The following is a 13,662-nucleotide window of genomic DNA, read 5'->3' as shown; positions in this document are numbered from 1 at the left end:
GGGAGGCCGGCCCGGGCCCCGGGAGGCGGCGGGCACCGGGACCTGCCCCCCCGCCACCGCGGCGCCCCGCGCGCTGCCATGGCAACCGGCACGCTCCGCCCCCGCGAGCCTCGCGGCTCCGCGGTGCCTCCTGCCCCCTAGAGCGGACAGAGGAGAGGTTGCTCTCTCCCCCGCTCTCTGACTCGCGAGGCCCCGTTTCTCTCTCGGCGCCTTCCAGTCACAACGGGGTCCCGCGCCGGCGCCCCGCGGGTTACTGCGACATCCAGCCCTACGCCGCGCTTGATTCCGACGGAAGCCTCTCCCGCCATTTCCGCTCTGCGGAGCGCTGGGTGTGTCTAGCCGCGGTACCTCCGGCGCTCTATGGTATCTGCGGCCCGGCGCGGTTCCCAGTCTCCTCAGCGGCGGCGGCGGCCGGTGGCGGCCGGAGCCGGGGAGCGAGCGCGGCGGCGGCCGGGCGGGCCCGCCCCGCCTGCCCTTCTCGGCGGCTATGGAGCTGGAGGTGCCGGAGGAGGCGGAGGGCTCGGCCGTTGAGGGCGCTGGTGCCATCACCCCGGAGGCTGGCGGGGGGGGACTGGACACGGCAGGAGGTAAACGGCTGCGGGGCCGCCCGGCGCGGGGGTTGGGGAAGCACCGCCCGGGCTCGGCACCCGCTGCCCGGCGCCCGCGGGACGGCGCCGCCCGGCCGGGCCCCGGCGTGTCCCTCCTCCGGTGCGTCGTCGGCGCCCGGCAGCCGCGCCCGGCCCGGCCTGGCCCTGGCGTGTCCCCCCGGGGCCCTGAGTGGTACCGCCCGCCGGGCCCCGCGGGTCGTCCCCCCCCCCCCGCACCCGGAGTGGATCTGCCCAGCAGGGCCCCCCTGGAGTGCGTCCCCCCGGCCGGCCGGCCCGCTGTGGCGGCGCCCCCCCCTCCTGTCCCCCCCCCCCCCCCGGCCGGCCGGCCCGCTGTGGCGGCGCCCCCCCCTCCTGTCCCCCCCCCCCCCCCGGCCGGCCGGCCCGCTGTGGCGGCGCCCCCCCCTCCTGTCCCCCCCCCCCCCGGCCGGCCGGCCCGCTGTGGCGGTGCCCCCCCCATCCTGTTCCCCCCCCCCGGCCGGCCGGCCCGCTGTGGCGGTGCCCCCCCCCCCTCCTGTTCCCCCCCCCGGCCGGCCGGCCCGCTGTGGCGGTGCCCCCCCCTCCTGTTCCCCCCCCCCGGCCGGCCCGCTGTGGCGGTGCCCCCCCCTCCTGTTCCCCCCCCCGGCCGGCCCGCTGTGGCGGTGCCCCCCCCTCCTGTTCCCCCCCCCGGCCGGCCCGCTGTGGCGGTGCCCCCCCCATCCTGTTCCCCCCCCCGGCCGGCCGGCCCGCTGTGGCGGTGCCCCCCCCTCCTGTTCCCCCCCCCCGGCCGGCCCGCTGTGGCAGCGCCCCCCCCTCCTGTTCCCCCCCCCCGGCCGGCCCGCTGTGGCAGCGCCCCCCCCTCCTGTTCCCCCCCCCCGGCCGGCCCGCTGTGGCGGTGCCCCCCCCCCGGTGGCCTCAGGCCCGGGCTGTTTCCTGGCCCCGCGCGACCAGGGCTGCCCTGTGCTGGCTCCCGGGGGAGGCCCTGCCTACGGGTGCTGCCCGGGGGGCCCTGGGGCCTGTGGCAGGGCAAGGTGCAGGGCTGCCTTCTGTCCCCATGCTTGCACCGGGGCCCGGGAGCCAGCGCTTGCTGGGGCAGGATGGCTGTGACCCCCTCAGCGTCTCCCGAGATCCACCCGCTCGCCCGGATCTCATTGGGAAAGGTGGTGCCAAGAGAGCAGCAGCACCGATGGCTCCAGGGCTTCTCCCCGCTCCGACCACTGTCCGTGCTGCCATGCTGGTGCCAGCTCCCTCCCGCCACACAGATCTGTCCGCAGCCCGGCAGATCCGGGGTGGTGCCTGCCTGTGCAATGCCCTGGCAGTGCTGGGAGCTGGTTGCCCCCGTGCTGGAGCACTGACTTCCAAAGGTCGTCAAGGGGTGGGCATCCCGGGTTCCCACCCTCGAAGCTGTCTTCCTGCAGGGAGCGTATTTTCTCTGGGAATTGCTCCCGGGATATTCCCCGTTTTCCTGGTGAAAGTGTGAGCCTGGGAGGGTGGTGGTTGTCCAGGGGCAGGTAGAGGATGCTTGGGAGGCCGTTCCTTGCTCTAACGCCTGCAGAAGTTACCGAGCCCCTGCCAGCGCTTCCTCCCACATGGCCCTGCTCAGCCCCAGGGGTCCTCTCCAGTAGCAAGAGGGTGGCATCGCTGCCGCGTCAGGCTTCGTCTCGGCAGCGGCGAGATCAGGAAGGCCATTTGTAAGAGAGAGTGAGCGAGCCTGAAAACAAGCCTCATGATATATTGCTGGCAGTATTAAAAGAATTTGGGTTTCTCGGTTGGCAAGATCAGATCTGTGGGGCTGTGCAAGTGCACCTGCCTCTGCCTTTGCTGGCTAATTTATAGTTCATTAACAACCTCAAAATTGCTAGCTTTGGGTTTGTGCGTGATGATACAGCCCTGCTCTGTTGTTAGGTTGACGAGTTTCATTGTGGGCCTAATTCAAAGCTCCCAAGCACCTGTCTGAGCGTGAAGTTTATTCAGAGCATTTCACGAGATAGCTGGGTTTTGCTTGTGTTGTGACAGTGGTCTCGTTGTCTTTGGGGCTTTAAATTAGAATCGTTAGATTTTCAAAAACCCAACAAATTACAGTGGAAAGCGTGATTATTTCAGAGATGTCATCTGCTGCATTTGGGGAGAGCCGGATGCAACCTATAATTTCTTTGAAAGGTGCTGAGATTTAGACAAGCAGCGAGCTGTCCCCGGGCTTTCTGGTTCAGTTGCTCAGTGCTGCAAGGAAAATGGAGGGGACAGCTGCATCCGGCTGGCTTTTCCCAAGGCTGCTCACGGTGCTCCCCCACCCACCGTTCAGACCTCTTTTCCGGGAGTGTGCTCTGAGTGCTGTGTTGTATGGCCAGCAGACTTGCAGTTTGCAGTGCTAAGGGAAGGGAGTGGAAAGAGAGCTTCTTGCCAATGAGCAATAAAAATATTGTTTCTGCTTCTGATCTCTTTGTTACCTTTCTAGTTTTGTGGGAGTAGAGGGTTCTTGTTTGATGCTCAGGACAAGTTAAAGTGGCTGTGGAGACTGTTGCTCAGACGGGCTTAAAGCAATGAGTATGTATTTTCTTCTCTTTGCAAGTAAATCTGGATTCAGGGAACCTGTAGGCTGTCTTACATGGATAGTAAAAAGATGAAATGGAGCCAATAATCTCACTGATGCTTTGATTTTTTTTTTGAGTCAAGTTGCTTACTCCTCAGTTATGTAGTGTCCAAATTGTGTCACTTGGCCCCAGCTGTGCTTGCAACTGGAGCTCCCAGGAGGGCCAGGGACAACATGCAAGACAACTAATGAGTATTTTCTGAAAGAAAACAAAACCTGATGCAACTAGAGGTGTTCCTCGGTGAATTGTGTGTGAAGGCACAGCTACAGCTTCGTGGGGAGGTCTGTGCTGCAGTTCGGAGGTCAGGACTGCCCGCTGACAGAGTGCGTTTATGCACTCTGAGGTCTTTGTTGCAGCAGATGGGAATAATACATGCCAAAATGATATGCCCAGGAGCAGAGGGGATTTGTGCTGAACTTCATCCTGTTTTGTTGGCTGCTTCTAAGCTGACAGCTCTCCTAAGTTTTGTTTGTTGTGGCTAGTGCACACAGTGCTGATGTCTTTGATGCTATTTGGAGTAGCGGTGAAGGCCGTGGTGGTGGTGAAGTGCTCATGATCCACCTACACTGGTGCCCAGTGCTCACCTTAATGCTTGTGCCATTGATAACGAATTACTAGCCTAGCTAAACATCTGCTTTCTGGCTCTTTGCCAAAGAGCGAGGACGACTTTATGTTGCACTCTTGCTAAATGAACCTGACAGGGTTAATCCAGTCTGGCCAGGTCAGCAAAGACCTTCCGAAGAGCATGCAGGAAAATGCCACGGTGTAAACATCAAGAAAAGAAGAGAGCCAGTTAGTCTGTTACAGGAGTAAAATGGAAGTTCCTGAGTGGAGGAGAGGAAAGTCTGGGAAACCTCCCCAACAGTGGGATGATGTAAGGCCTGGAGAGTCTTCCTAAGGGAGCTTTTGGAGGTCTCCTAATGGTTTTTTGGGGAGAAAAACTTCATGTAGTCTAGCAGTACTACTTTGTTCATAAACACACTGTCTTAATTCGTCCATTTTTGGGAACCTGGCTTTGAGATTTTTAAGTTTTGTAACTACTGTGGTTGAAATAGGAGTTTCAAAATCTTATATATGTAAGTGGTCCCTGTGCCTTCCTCCTGAATGTGTTCCTTCTTGCTGTGGGAAGAAACTGCAGGGAGTTTGAAGGATTATTTGCCAGTTTTGGTGCAAGGAGCAGTGTACTTGATGGGAATTTCAGTGGTGTTCAGCCACTGTGCTAGGAGTGAAAGTGGTACACACTGAAATTATTCACGCTGGGGCACCCTATCCCCAGAAATGGTTGAATGAGAAAAGAGCATCACCATCCTGCTACCTGGGTGCAGCCTGGAGGTCCTCGAGGATAGAGGGGCTGGAAGCTTCCCTTTTAATCAGTGGGGTCCAAATCATTGGACAGCTCCCAGCAAAAACTGGACTGCTTTTGCTCTCTTTGCAAAAGCAGAGCCTGGAAATTCTCAGCCCATGGCAAAGTAGGTGACTGAGGCTTTATTTCCATTTCTCGTGTCTACTATTGTATGTGTTGCAGTGCGGCCATCATTTATGGCTTAGAGCCTGGGCAGAAGCCTAGAACGTGTTCTTCAGGGATGAATTCCTCTGCTTTAGGGAGCTGAGATGATTTAATAGAAGTATTTTATGCTCATTCAACAGTTGTATCATTGTGCCCAGAGCTGGAGATAGCAAAGTGGAGATCCTGGCTGTGGCCAGTGGTGCTGTGTGTGTTAGATGTTGACAGCATCTGCAAGGCCATCTGCAAAAAGCATTGGGAGAGTACTGATTGCAACAGATGAAAACAGTATTATGACTCTTCCTGCTTTGCAATGATAACTTCTGAAGTGACTTTTGAAGGACTGCTGAAAGCAATTTTCTTTCCAGTGAACAGATTAGAGATAAGAGAAGAATTCCACCTTGTGGGGCACAAGCAGTTCAATCCATACCAATGTGATGGAGAGGGAAATTGGAGAGAGCTTATCAGCTTGAGGAAAAATCAAATGTAAACATCATCCCCAGCATGATTATGGTTCACAGCTTAGTTGGATGTCACATGCCTCTTTCCCGTGAAACAGTGCTAGTGAAGATGATGACAGAGGGAGTCAGCTAGGCAAAAGCACACACAAAAACACCCTGTGCCTTGAACTTTGCAAGACGCTGCAGTTACTTCACAGTCAACAAGTCACAGCGCAGCTACAGGGAGTTAGGAAGGCATTGAAAATAGAATTCAGACTGCTCTAGCAAATTAACTGTCCTTTAAGGAATAAATGGGGAAGCTGGAATTAAAGAGAGTTGGGATCTGTGAAAGGGCAATAAGAACTATTTGTAGCACGGAGTATTCTAGCCACTGCCCTGTAAGATGCTGAGCCCATCTGTATTGGTGTCAGGACAGCCTGGAAAGTGAGCCCCTGAGAGCCCAGGAAGAAGGATTAATCTGATTTTGATTAACTAGCTTTTGGCATTGACCTGTATATAATAGCCCAATACAGTGCTGCTGGATCTGAGGCTGGCAAAGTCGCAGCCTCCATATTCCACGTGGGAAGCTCTCAGGACCTCTCCAGAAGGGCTCCTGGGGGAAAGTCCTGAATGGTTTTGTACAAGCAGTGTATAATTTGGAAACGATTATTAAAGTGATTCACTGACATGACCATTATGTGCTCTTGCCAGATGCACAATCTTATTAAATATGATTTTCCCATATAAGGTGGTTACAGGCTGAAAGCAGAAGCAGGAATTCCAGTGCTAGCTTTCTTCATGAACGCATCTTTCAATTAAAGCTGGTGGCTTCTAGAAATAGATCTACTAAGGCTGTGTTATCATCTGACAAAGGCTCGGAGACCTGTTCTCATCACATGCTGCTTACATCTTGGTCGCATTTTATTATTCCCGTCCATCTCTTTGGGCTGCCAAGCATATTCTTGTAGACCAGGATTGATCTATAGAGGCCTGACAGGTGCCTTCCTCCTGACATTGTCGGTGTACCTGCGTGTTCCCGGGGGCCTGTTTGCCAGCACAAGATCGGTTCCCATCTGGGCATGTGAGAACTGCAGCAGTTACATGGGCATCATTGACTTGCAAGTTGCATTTGTCAGAAAACGTTGCATCTTTTGCAGCCTTGACTGCGCTAGGGAATGTCAGAAGCGGAGTTAGAGAAAGGGGGGAAAATGCTTGCTAGCACCTAGTGCAAAGCAGAGTTGACTGTGTTTAGGTGGAAGTGACCTTCGGCAGGCTGGTTCACACGCTCCGCTCCTGCCGGCAGCACAGGCACAGGAACGTGGGTCACGTCACTCCCAGGAGACGCTCCCTTCCTAGCAGGCCATGTGGTTCCCTTCCTTCTCCCCACCTTTACGTGGGGCTGTGGAGCAAGGGACATCTGATCGCACAGGTGCCCCCTCCCTGATCTCCTCCAGAGCCTGCAGCATGAGGAGAGCTGGCAGGAGCAGCAGAGTTGGAGCAAGCTGCCAGGTTTGGGACGGTTTTCTGAGGGTTTTTTTTTTTTTTTTTTTTTGAGACTTCCTCTCTAGACCCTGGAAAGTTTAGAAGTACCTTGGTAGCTCCTTTTCTCAAGGACCCATGTGCGGGGAGGGGATGGGGTGACTGGTTATGTTTGAACACATGAATAGCAGCAGAACAGCAGCAAAAGTCCTAGGTGGGTTTTATTTTTTTTCTCATAAAGTCTTTTCAGGTCTCTAAGAAAATTCTGATAAAGTCTCCTTTAAATTTAATTTTTATTTAATAATCCAGTTGACAGTAGTGCTTTCCTTCAGATCTTTCCCAAGCTGTTGCCTTCTAGGCTTACAAGCTGGGTCATTTTGTGAACGTGCCCAAGAACAGAATTTGTCTGTCTTAGTCACGTCGGGCAGGGCTTCTCTGATCCCGTATGTGGGGCTGGGTAGACTTTAGTTAACTCATTTTCCAGTTTTAGGCAAGTGCAGAGCTCTAGTTATTTGGTGTGGGTTCTAGATAAGTAACTGCTGTCAGGAGCAGTACCTCTGTATGATATTTTACCATTTCTTAATCCATTTGTGGCTGGTGCAGACACTCAAAGGAGCAAAATATTGTCATTTTCTATAAGTCTTTGGCAAAGCAGGATTCCTGGCACAAGCATCCTCTCTGCGTTTGCTGCCTACCGATGGTGTACGGCTCTGTGTTCGTTCAACAAACAAACGCAGCCACTTGCGTTTACCTCCAAAGGGAAGGATGCTTTAATGAAAACGTGAGCCGTGCTGAGCACTTACCTGCATGTGGCAGTCCATCAGCTCCACTGTATTGATGCACTTACGGCGATGAAACAACAGGAGCACAATAGAAAGGTAAATCAAGGCACTGCGAGCGACTGAAAACAAAAGGCCATTTGATGCTGAAATTAAAGCTCGAGAAAGGAGAGGGTCATATAAGAAAGCTGATGGTTTGTGTGAAATGAGTTTTGTCTTAAGCCGTGTCGCCACTGCTTTTCTCAGCAGAGAGCCGCAGTGTTGCACACCTACCAGCCTGGGTTGCTGCATGCTAACCGGAAAAGCACTTGCTGGTTTTCCCAGGCTCTTCACCTCTTCTCCGAATAAACAGCCGACTTAGTCTATGGAAGGGGAGTCTGGTCTCTCTCAGCAGCCCTAAAAGAGCCAATAATAATAAGGTGATGTTGTGGTTTTTCCCTCTTTAGGTAGATCTCAGAAATACTCTGTTCCTAAGCAGCCCGGCACTTGTTTGTTTGAGTTTTTCAGTGTTGCCAGTAGCCAGGTTAACCTTGGTACTTTCTGAGAAGCATTTTCTGTAATTAAAAAGCTAAAAGCGATCGGAGCAGCTTTTCTGTCACTTTGTCTCTTCTCACCCACATATTTAAGCAGAAACTCTTGTCAACCCCTAATTAAGTGTAGTTGTCTTCCATCATGTGCTCTTGTGGCTTCCCCAGCTTATGTGTGGGTTTTTGCGCTGGCTTGCGGTGAATAACCTAGGCTGAGTCAGAATATGTGCTGTGACGGTGGGGAAATCTGGAGACTTCAACGTGTTCAGTCGCCCCAATAGTTACAGCTCATCCAGCGATGCCTGATTGCTGCCAGCCCCGACGCTGGGGAGCTGCTTGTGACTGCTGGCAGTTTCCCATGAGAATCAGCCCCTTTGCTTCTCTTCGTGCTTTCTTTGAGTAAAGCAAAACAGCACTTTTCTCTAATTCTGTTTTAAAAAATACAAAGGCATGAATCTAGAGTGTCAGTATGCCATGTGAATGGTTCTCTTCAATATTTACTATAAAGCAGAAAAAGGCTGGAATAATTGATTTTGGAGAAGAATAACATTATTTGATAGTGTGGAGATTGCATATTCTGTAAAGTTGCATCTCTGGCAAATAACTGTAACCAGAACTGTCCCCCTCGATAATTGCACATCTTTACAGCAGTTAGATCCAGAGTGGCAAAAAAATGAACTTCACAATGTCCAATCACTGCCTGTATGGTTTGTATGCAGCGCAAGGAGTATAAAATGCTGCACAGGCAAATCAGGAGGGGCACAGTCCTCATCTCCTCTGTAATTAGCAGAATCTGCATGTTGTCTTTGCAGAAAGTGCTGTTCACTTTGAAACACTTGGAGAGGGTGGGAAAGGCTTCCTGTAAGAAAAGAAGTTGGAAGCCAACTGTTTGAATGTCTGGCGTGTCTGGCTTTGTCAACCTGACTGGTCTGTGAGTAGCATTTGGAAAGGGGCAGGAGCACACCTGGAGCTGGGGGTTGCTTTCGCTGCACAACGCACTCGTTGATCCGGCAAAGGCGACTGCATCACGGCCTGGGCTGTGTCACAAGATTGACCGGGGCAGATACACTGCTGCCTCTGAAAGGGCTTGGAGATTAGCAGAGCACGAGAACACCGCATACAACAAGCAAATGTCTTTGTTCTATGTGAAATAGCTTAGTCTCCTGAACCAGGAGGAATTAACGGATTGTAAGACGAGGGCAGCTTTGCCTTGTTTGCATTTAGACCTATGAAAAACCTAGCCCGCTGTTGGAACGGTAACCTTAGTGATGCATGCTGGTGGGGATCTCGGTACTGGTCAAACGCCAAGTAACTCAAACGTAACTTCTCACTTTTCTGCAGAACTTTAAATCTTTTCCTGCCATGCACGGGAATGATGTTTAATTCAGCTTCAGCCTTGCACTTTGGCTATCGCTGTTAGGATAGCGATCACCATTTCTGCGTTCTGAATGTGCAGGGGTCCTGCGGATGCCTGCAGCAGCTATTGCTGAGCGATGCCTTCACATGGGGCTTGGCAGCTCTTGCAGAATTAGTCCTCCATATTTTGAGGGTCCCTCTAGCCAGAGTAGTTAATATCTCTTATCTGAAGTTGGCAATGCTTCCTCTGATGAAACTCTGTCAAATACCGGCTCTGCAAACTAAAATTCTCTGTGTCCCTGTACTGTGGTAGATGTCTCTTAATTTCAACCTCTGAAGATCTTTTCTGAGAGTGCTTCAGCCTCAACCAGCATTGAACTCCCAGAGGAAGGGCAGCTCAGCACCAGAGGAAGGGCTGGGAGTCAGTCAGATCCCTGCTCTCACTGAATTTTAGTAATTTAGCGTACTTTCCCAGCTGTTTCTGAGAAACACCTTCATTTTTTTTCTGTAGGAGGCAAAGAGATCTACCACTTTCAGGACGGGATAACTGAGTTCATGCAATCCCCTGGGTAGGGCTGGTTTTAGAAGCCTGTCTCTAAAGTGACCCAAAGGACCATATTGGAGACCATTTTATGATCCTGCAAGAGCAGAACTAACTGGGATTATTTCTGCCCTTGGCTTTGGCAGCTGCTGTTTAGACTGCTGATAATGCCTTTCTCTTCTTCCCCTTGGAGTTTGCCTGCTCTCAGTTGCTGCTTTATACTCTGTTCTCTCAAGTGAGTTTCAAGGTCCAGATCTCCAGTGACTGAGATGGCCACCAAGGAGACTGGTGAAGCATAACATGATAGAATTGAGAACTGACATGAAAACTGCATGTAAACTCCATTGAAGGAGCTTTGTTTGCAGAATCAGTCCCCTGTGAGTTCAAGCTTGATGTGCAAACTTGCTTTCTCTTTCTCCCTCCTCATTTAAGGCTGGATACATACTATGTGTATGTGTGCCACTCAGGCAGGCAGCGTCTTGCTCAACCCCACATGGAGCAGGAAGGTTAGGGACGAATGAGATAAGTAGAATAAAAGCAATTCTACCTTATATTTAAAGCAGTAATAGTACAGATGATCTTAATCTACTCTATCTCCTTCCTTTCCTGTGGGATGGATGAGATAGTCCCAGTCGTGTGCTACAGGGCTACAGACACCCTTCACTTTGCTGTTTTCTAAGTTTGAATCACTTTGTGATCTTTGCAATCTCTTTAGGTACTAATTTACTACCTACAAAAAATCTCCTCAACAGTGGAGTAGAAGAAGGTTATTTCTGTGTATAAAATAAATGGCTTAAAGGTGTTCCCAATTATTTTTTTAGGACAGGGTTCCTGATTTGTGGGTGGAACTAATCTTGCTTAAAGGGTAAGTTAACAGCGTCCTCCTAAGCTATTGGATGTTTACTTGCTTTTTCTCCAGTAAAAATTGAGCAGCGGTGCGGTTACTGTAATGCATCAGTTATTATATGAATAGCTGTATAAACATCTTTCTAATACTAGTACTTTCAGCCTTCCAGTAATTAGAGTTTAGTTTAGAAGGGCTATGTATGGATTTTCATTCAGGGCTCTACAAGCTCAGGTAATTAAGGTCATTTTACGCCAATTTGAGAAACTTGAGTATTAGGAACAATTTTGGTTGGCGCATCAATACAGCTCACAAGGGTTTTGGAACACTGGAGAAATATTTTCATGTAATTGGCAGTTCTTGAGAGTTTTATGCAATCTTTCCAGAGCTTGAGGAGGCGCATCTCTAAAGTCCTGCACAGCCCACAATGGGCTCCAGTACCTTCAAATGGCCAACCTTATCAACATGCGTTTTAGTGATGGAAATGATTATATCGGTAATGGTATATAGCACTCACTTGCTGTGTTGACAGAATTGATAGGATCTTGGTGGTTACAATGGTTGAGAGGAGACACTGCTGAGAGGAGACTTCTGCTCTTGGATCCCTCTGGGTTTTGCTGCCGGTTCTATAAGGCTTCATTGGAAGTGGGTCAGCTTCTCGCTACGTGGAAGCTGGCAGCACTGCTTTGCTAAATTTTGTCTCCAGCGTCCATTGAAGCAGGATTTTACTCAAGGTCTTGAAGAGCTGAGGGATCTGAGAAAAACCTTCAGGCTTGACATGAGGCCTAGAAACATAGGTTTCTATTTTACAAAGTAAAATGAAGGTGATTAACTGGAGTCTCCTATTACTACCAGTCGGATGGCCTGGTTTCTTTTTGTAAAATGCCTGGCTCTCCTCTTTAAGTATGGAATTGGAAGCTGAAGTTCACACTTTCTTCGTGATGTTCGTGGGATTTACTGTGCTAGTTAAATGTGTGGAGAGGGTAGGCTTTAACGTGAGGCAGAAGCTATTGCGCTTTGCTATCCCCCTCTAAAAGGACTGGAAAATTTGTCTGTGTCCTAATGCTCACTTGATCCTTCATATCATGTTTGTTGCTTTCTATGGCCTGGGCAGTAGCACAAACAAAACATTTTTGAAACCTCTAGTAAGGGCAGGATACAGCAGTTGATGGTGAAGGTGCTGCAGTAGGTTTCTTTCCGTGCTTTGTAGATGCAGAACTGCTTACCTGGGCTCCCAGGTGTCTTGCAGAGTTAATACATGGAAGAAAACTAGGAACTAGAGAGAGGGAAGATGGGAATTTCCTAGTGAGTTTTGTTGTTCGCATTGGGATGATGTGAAAAGGCCTGATTTCTAGGCCAGCGCTTTCTTTCTGATACAGCACCCAAACTCACTAGCTACTTTCAGAAACTCTGACCAGATCGATGCAGCCGCGGTAGAGTACAAGCGTGGCGCTGCCGCTGGGATTCATGAAAAGCCGCTATGCAGTGCGTGTTTGGATCTTGCTCACCCATGGTCTCAGGTCCGAATCTGGAGGGAGTTCATAACAGAATTATCCATTACTGCATGCCTCAAAGGGAGGCAGCTGGCGAAAATAATAATCTGGCTGAACACTCCTTCCCTGTGAATAAGCATCCGATAGCACTGTACGTAGTCAGTCACTCATTTTTAGATGCTGATGTGGTTTTCTCTCTCTGATTCCTTGATTTCGCAGTTTTTGTCTGTTCCTTCGCTTCTGCGGCGGGTATATTCCCACACAGTAACAGCCAAGGAAGATTTTTAAAGAGGAAGAGGTAACGTGGTCAGAAGTCCTACGCGTTGTGAGGAGGGCAGATGCAATACCTGCAACCGCTTGCATTCTCTTTAAATGTCACTTTTAAATTGGTGTCACTTTTAAATTGGTATCTCCTTAAAATGACAGTTTTCCTTTCTGTATGTATTTGACGATGCTCTCACCATCTGTCTAGATGCGTGTTTGATGGAGGCAGTGTACAAAACTGAATAGAATTTGCTGGCAGAAATGCAGACTGGAGAAATGTAAAATAGTCCCTAACTTCAAAGTTGGAACAAAGACAGGAGAAAATTACACCTTCTTGAAACTGTGCTTGTCAAAGTTAAATGACGTGCCCTTCAGTTACAGGGCAAACACTTGCCTAGTTAGCATATAGAAATGAGGGTAAATTTTTCACCTCGACCCAACAGTTGATGATTATTTCTGGGTTTAAATAGCATGTGTTATTGGATAATTTTGATGTTAAAAAGGACTGGGTGTTCAGTGATCAAAATTGAAATCTGGAAGACTTACAGTTCCCTTTGCTTCATTTATTCCTTTTTTCCCTGTAACGCTAACTCATACGCTATAAGATAATGACATTCTTCTAGGGGGTGCAGATTGTGTTGCGCTTTGTAGCATTTGATTTTTGTAGTAATGATGTATTAAACCTCAGCTTGGGAGAAGTCGAAAAGTTAATTCTTCCATTGTTAAAGGTGCTTTTTTGATATGCTTGCTGTTTTTTATTCCAGGATACTTCCCCTCAGACAGGCATCTCTTCAGGCTGAAATTAATTTTGATGGAAGAAAACTGATGATGCAGTCTTTCTTCACCTTAGTCTCTGAGGGTTGGATGTTTTTTTTCATTTCAGTATTAAGTAGGAGTCACTGGTGGATTAACTATCTAGGGCGCTCTTCCTCAAAAGAGGCTTCTAAACTGGTAATGCCAGAAAATGCTTATTAAAGAAAATGAGAATCTGAAGGAGCGAACATCCTAAAATTGCTAATTGCTTTTTGCAGCTTCTTCACTTACCAGCCACATGCATTTCTTATATAAAACTGTAGTCTTTCCATCACCACAGCTCCTATGCAAAAAGCCTCTGAAATCCTGATAAACGTGGGTCTCTGTCTTTGAAAGGGAACAAAAAGACTGTGTACGTGATCAGACAAGACTGTTATATTTCAGTTAAAGAAAGAAACTGCAATATCTGTTTCACTTTGATACGATGGGAAGCCTAGTTTATTTATA

The 13,662-nt window shown here is 49.8% G+C and overlaps 1 protein-coding gene across 4 annotated transcripts in view; it reads left to right on the top strand.

Annotated features, from left to right (window-relative positions):
• Positions 1 to 139: 139 nt before the first annotated feature.
• Positions 140 to 13,662, top strand: part of PIP5K1C (phosphatidylinositol-4-phosphate 5-kinase type 1 gamma) — a 53,997-nt gene continuing 40,474 nt past the window's right edge. For 2 of the 4 annotated variants that reach the window (XM_068919568.1, XM_068919566.1), the window contains exon 1: positions 390 to 587. In XM_068919568.1, coding sequence (XP_068775669.1) covers positions 488 to 587 — 100 coding nt within the window. In that variant the 5' untranslated portion in view covers positions 390 to 487. Of the gene's footprint in view, positions 588 to 13,662 lie in introns of all 4 variants that reach the window. The other 2 variants (XM_068919569.1, XM_068919567.1) reach the window with 2 other exon arrangements.

This window comes from Struthio camelus, chromosome 26 (assembly GCF_040807025.1).
Source record: "Struthio camelus isolate bStrCam1 chromosome 26, bStrCam1.hap1, whole genome shotgun sequence".
Classification (NCBI taxonomy): domain Eukaryota; kingdom Metazoa; phylum Chordata; class Aves; order Struthioniformes; family Struthionidae; genus Struthio; species Struthio camelus.
The sequence above is the reverse complement of the archived record's forward strand: the minus strand, read 5'-3'. Positions and strand labels throughout refer to the sequence as shown.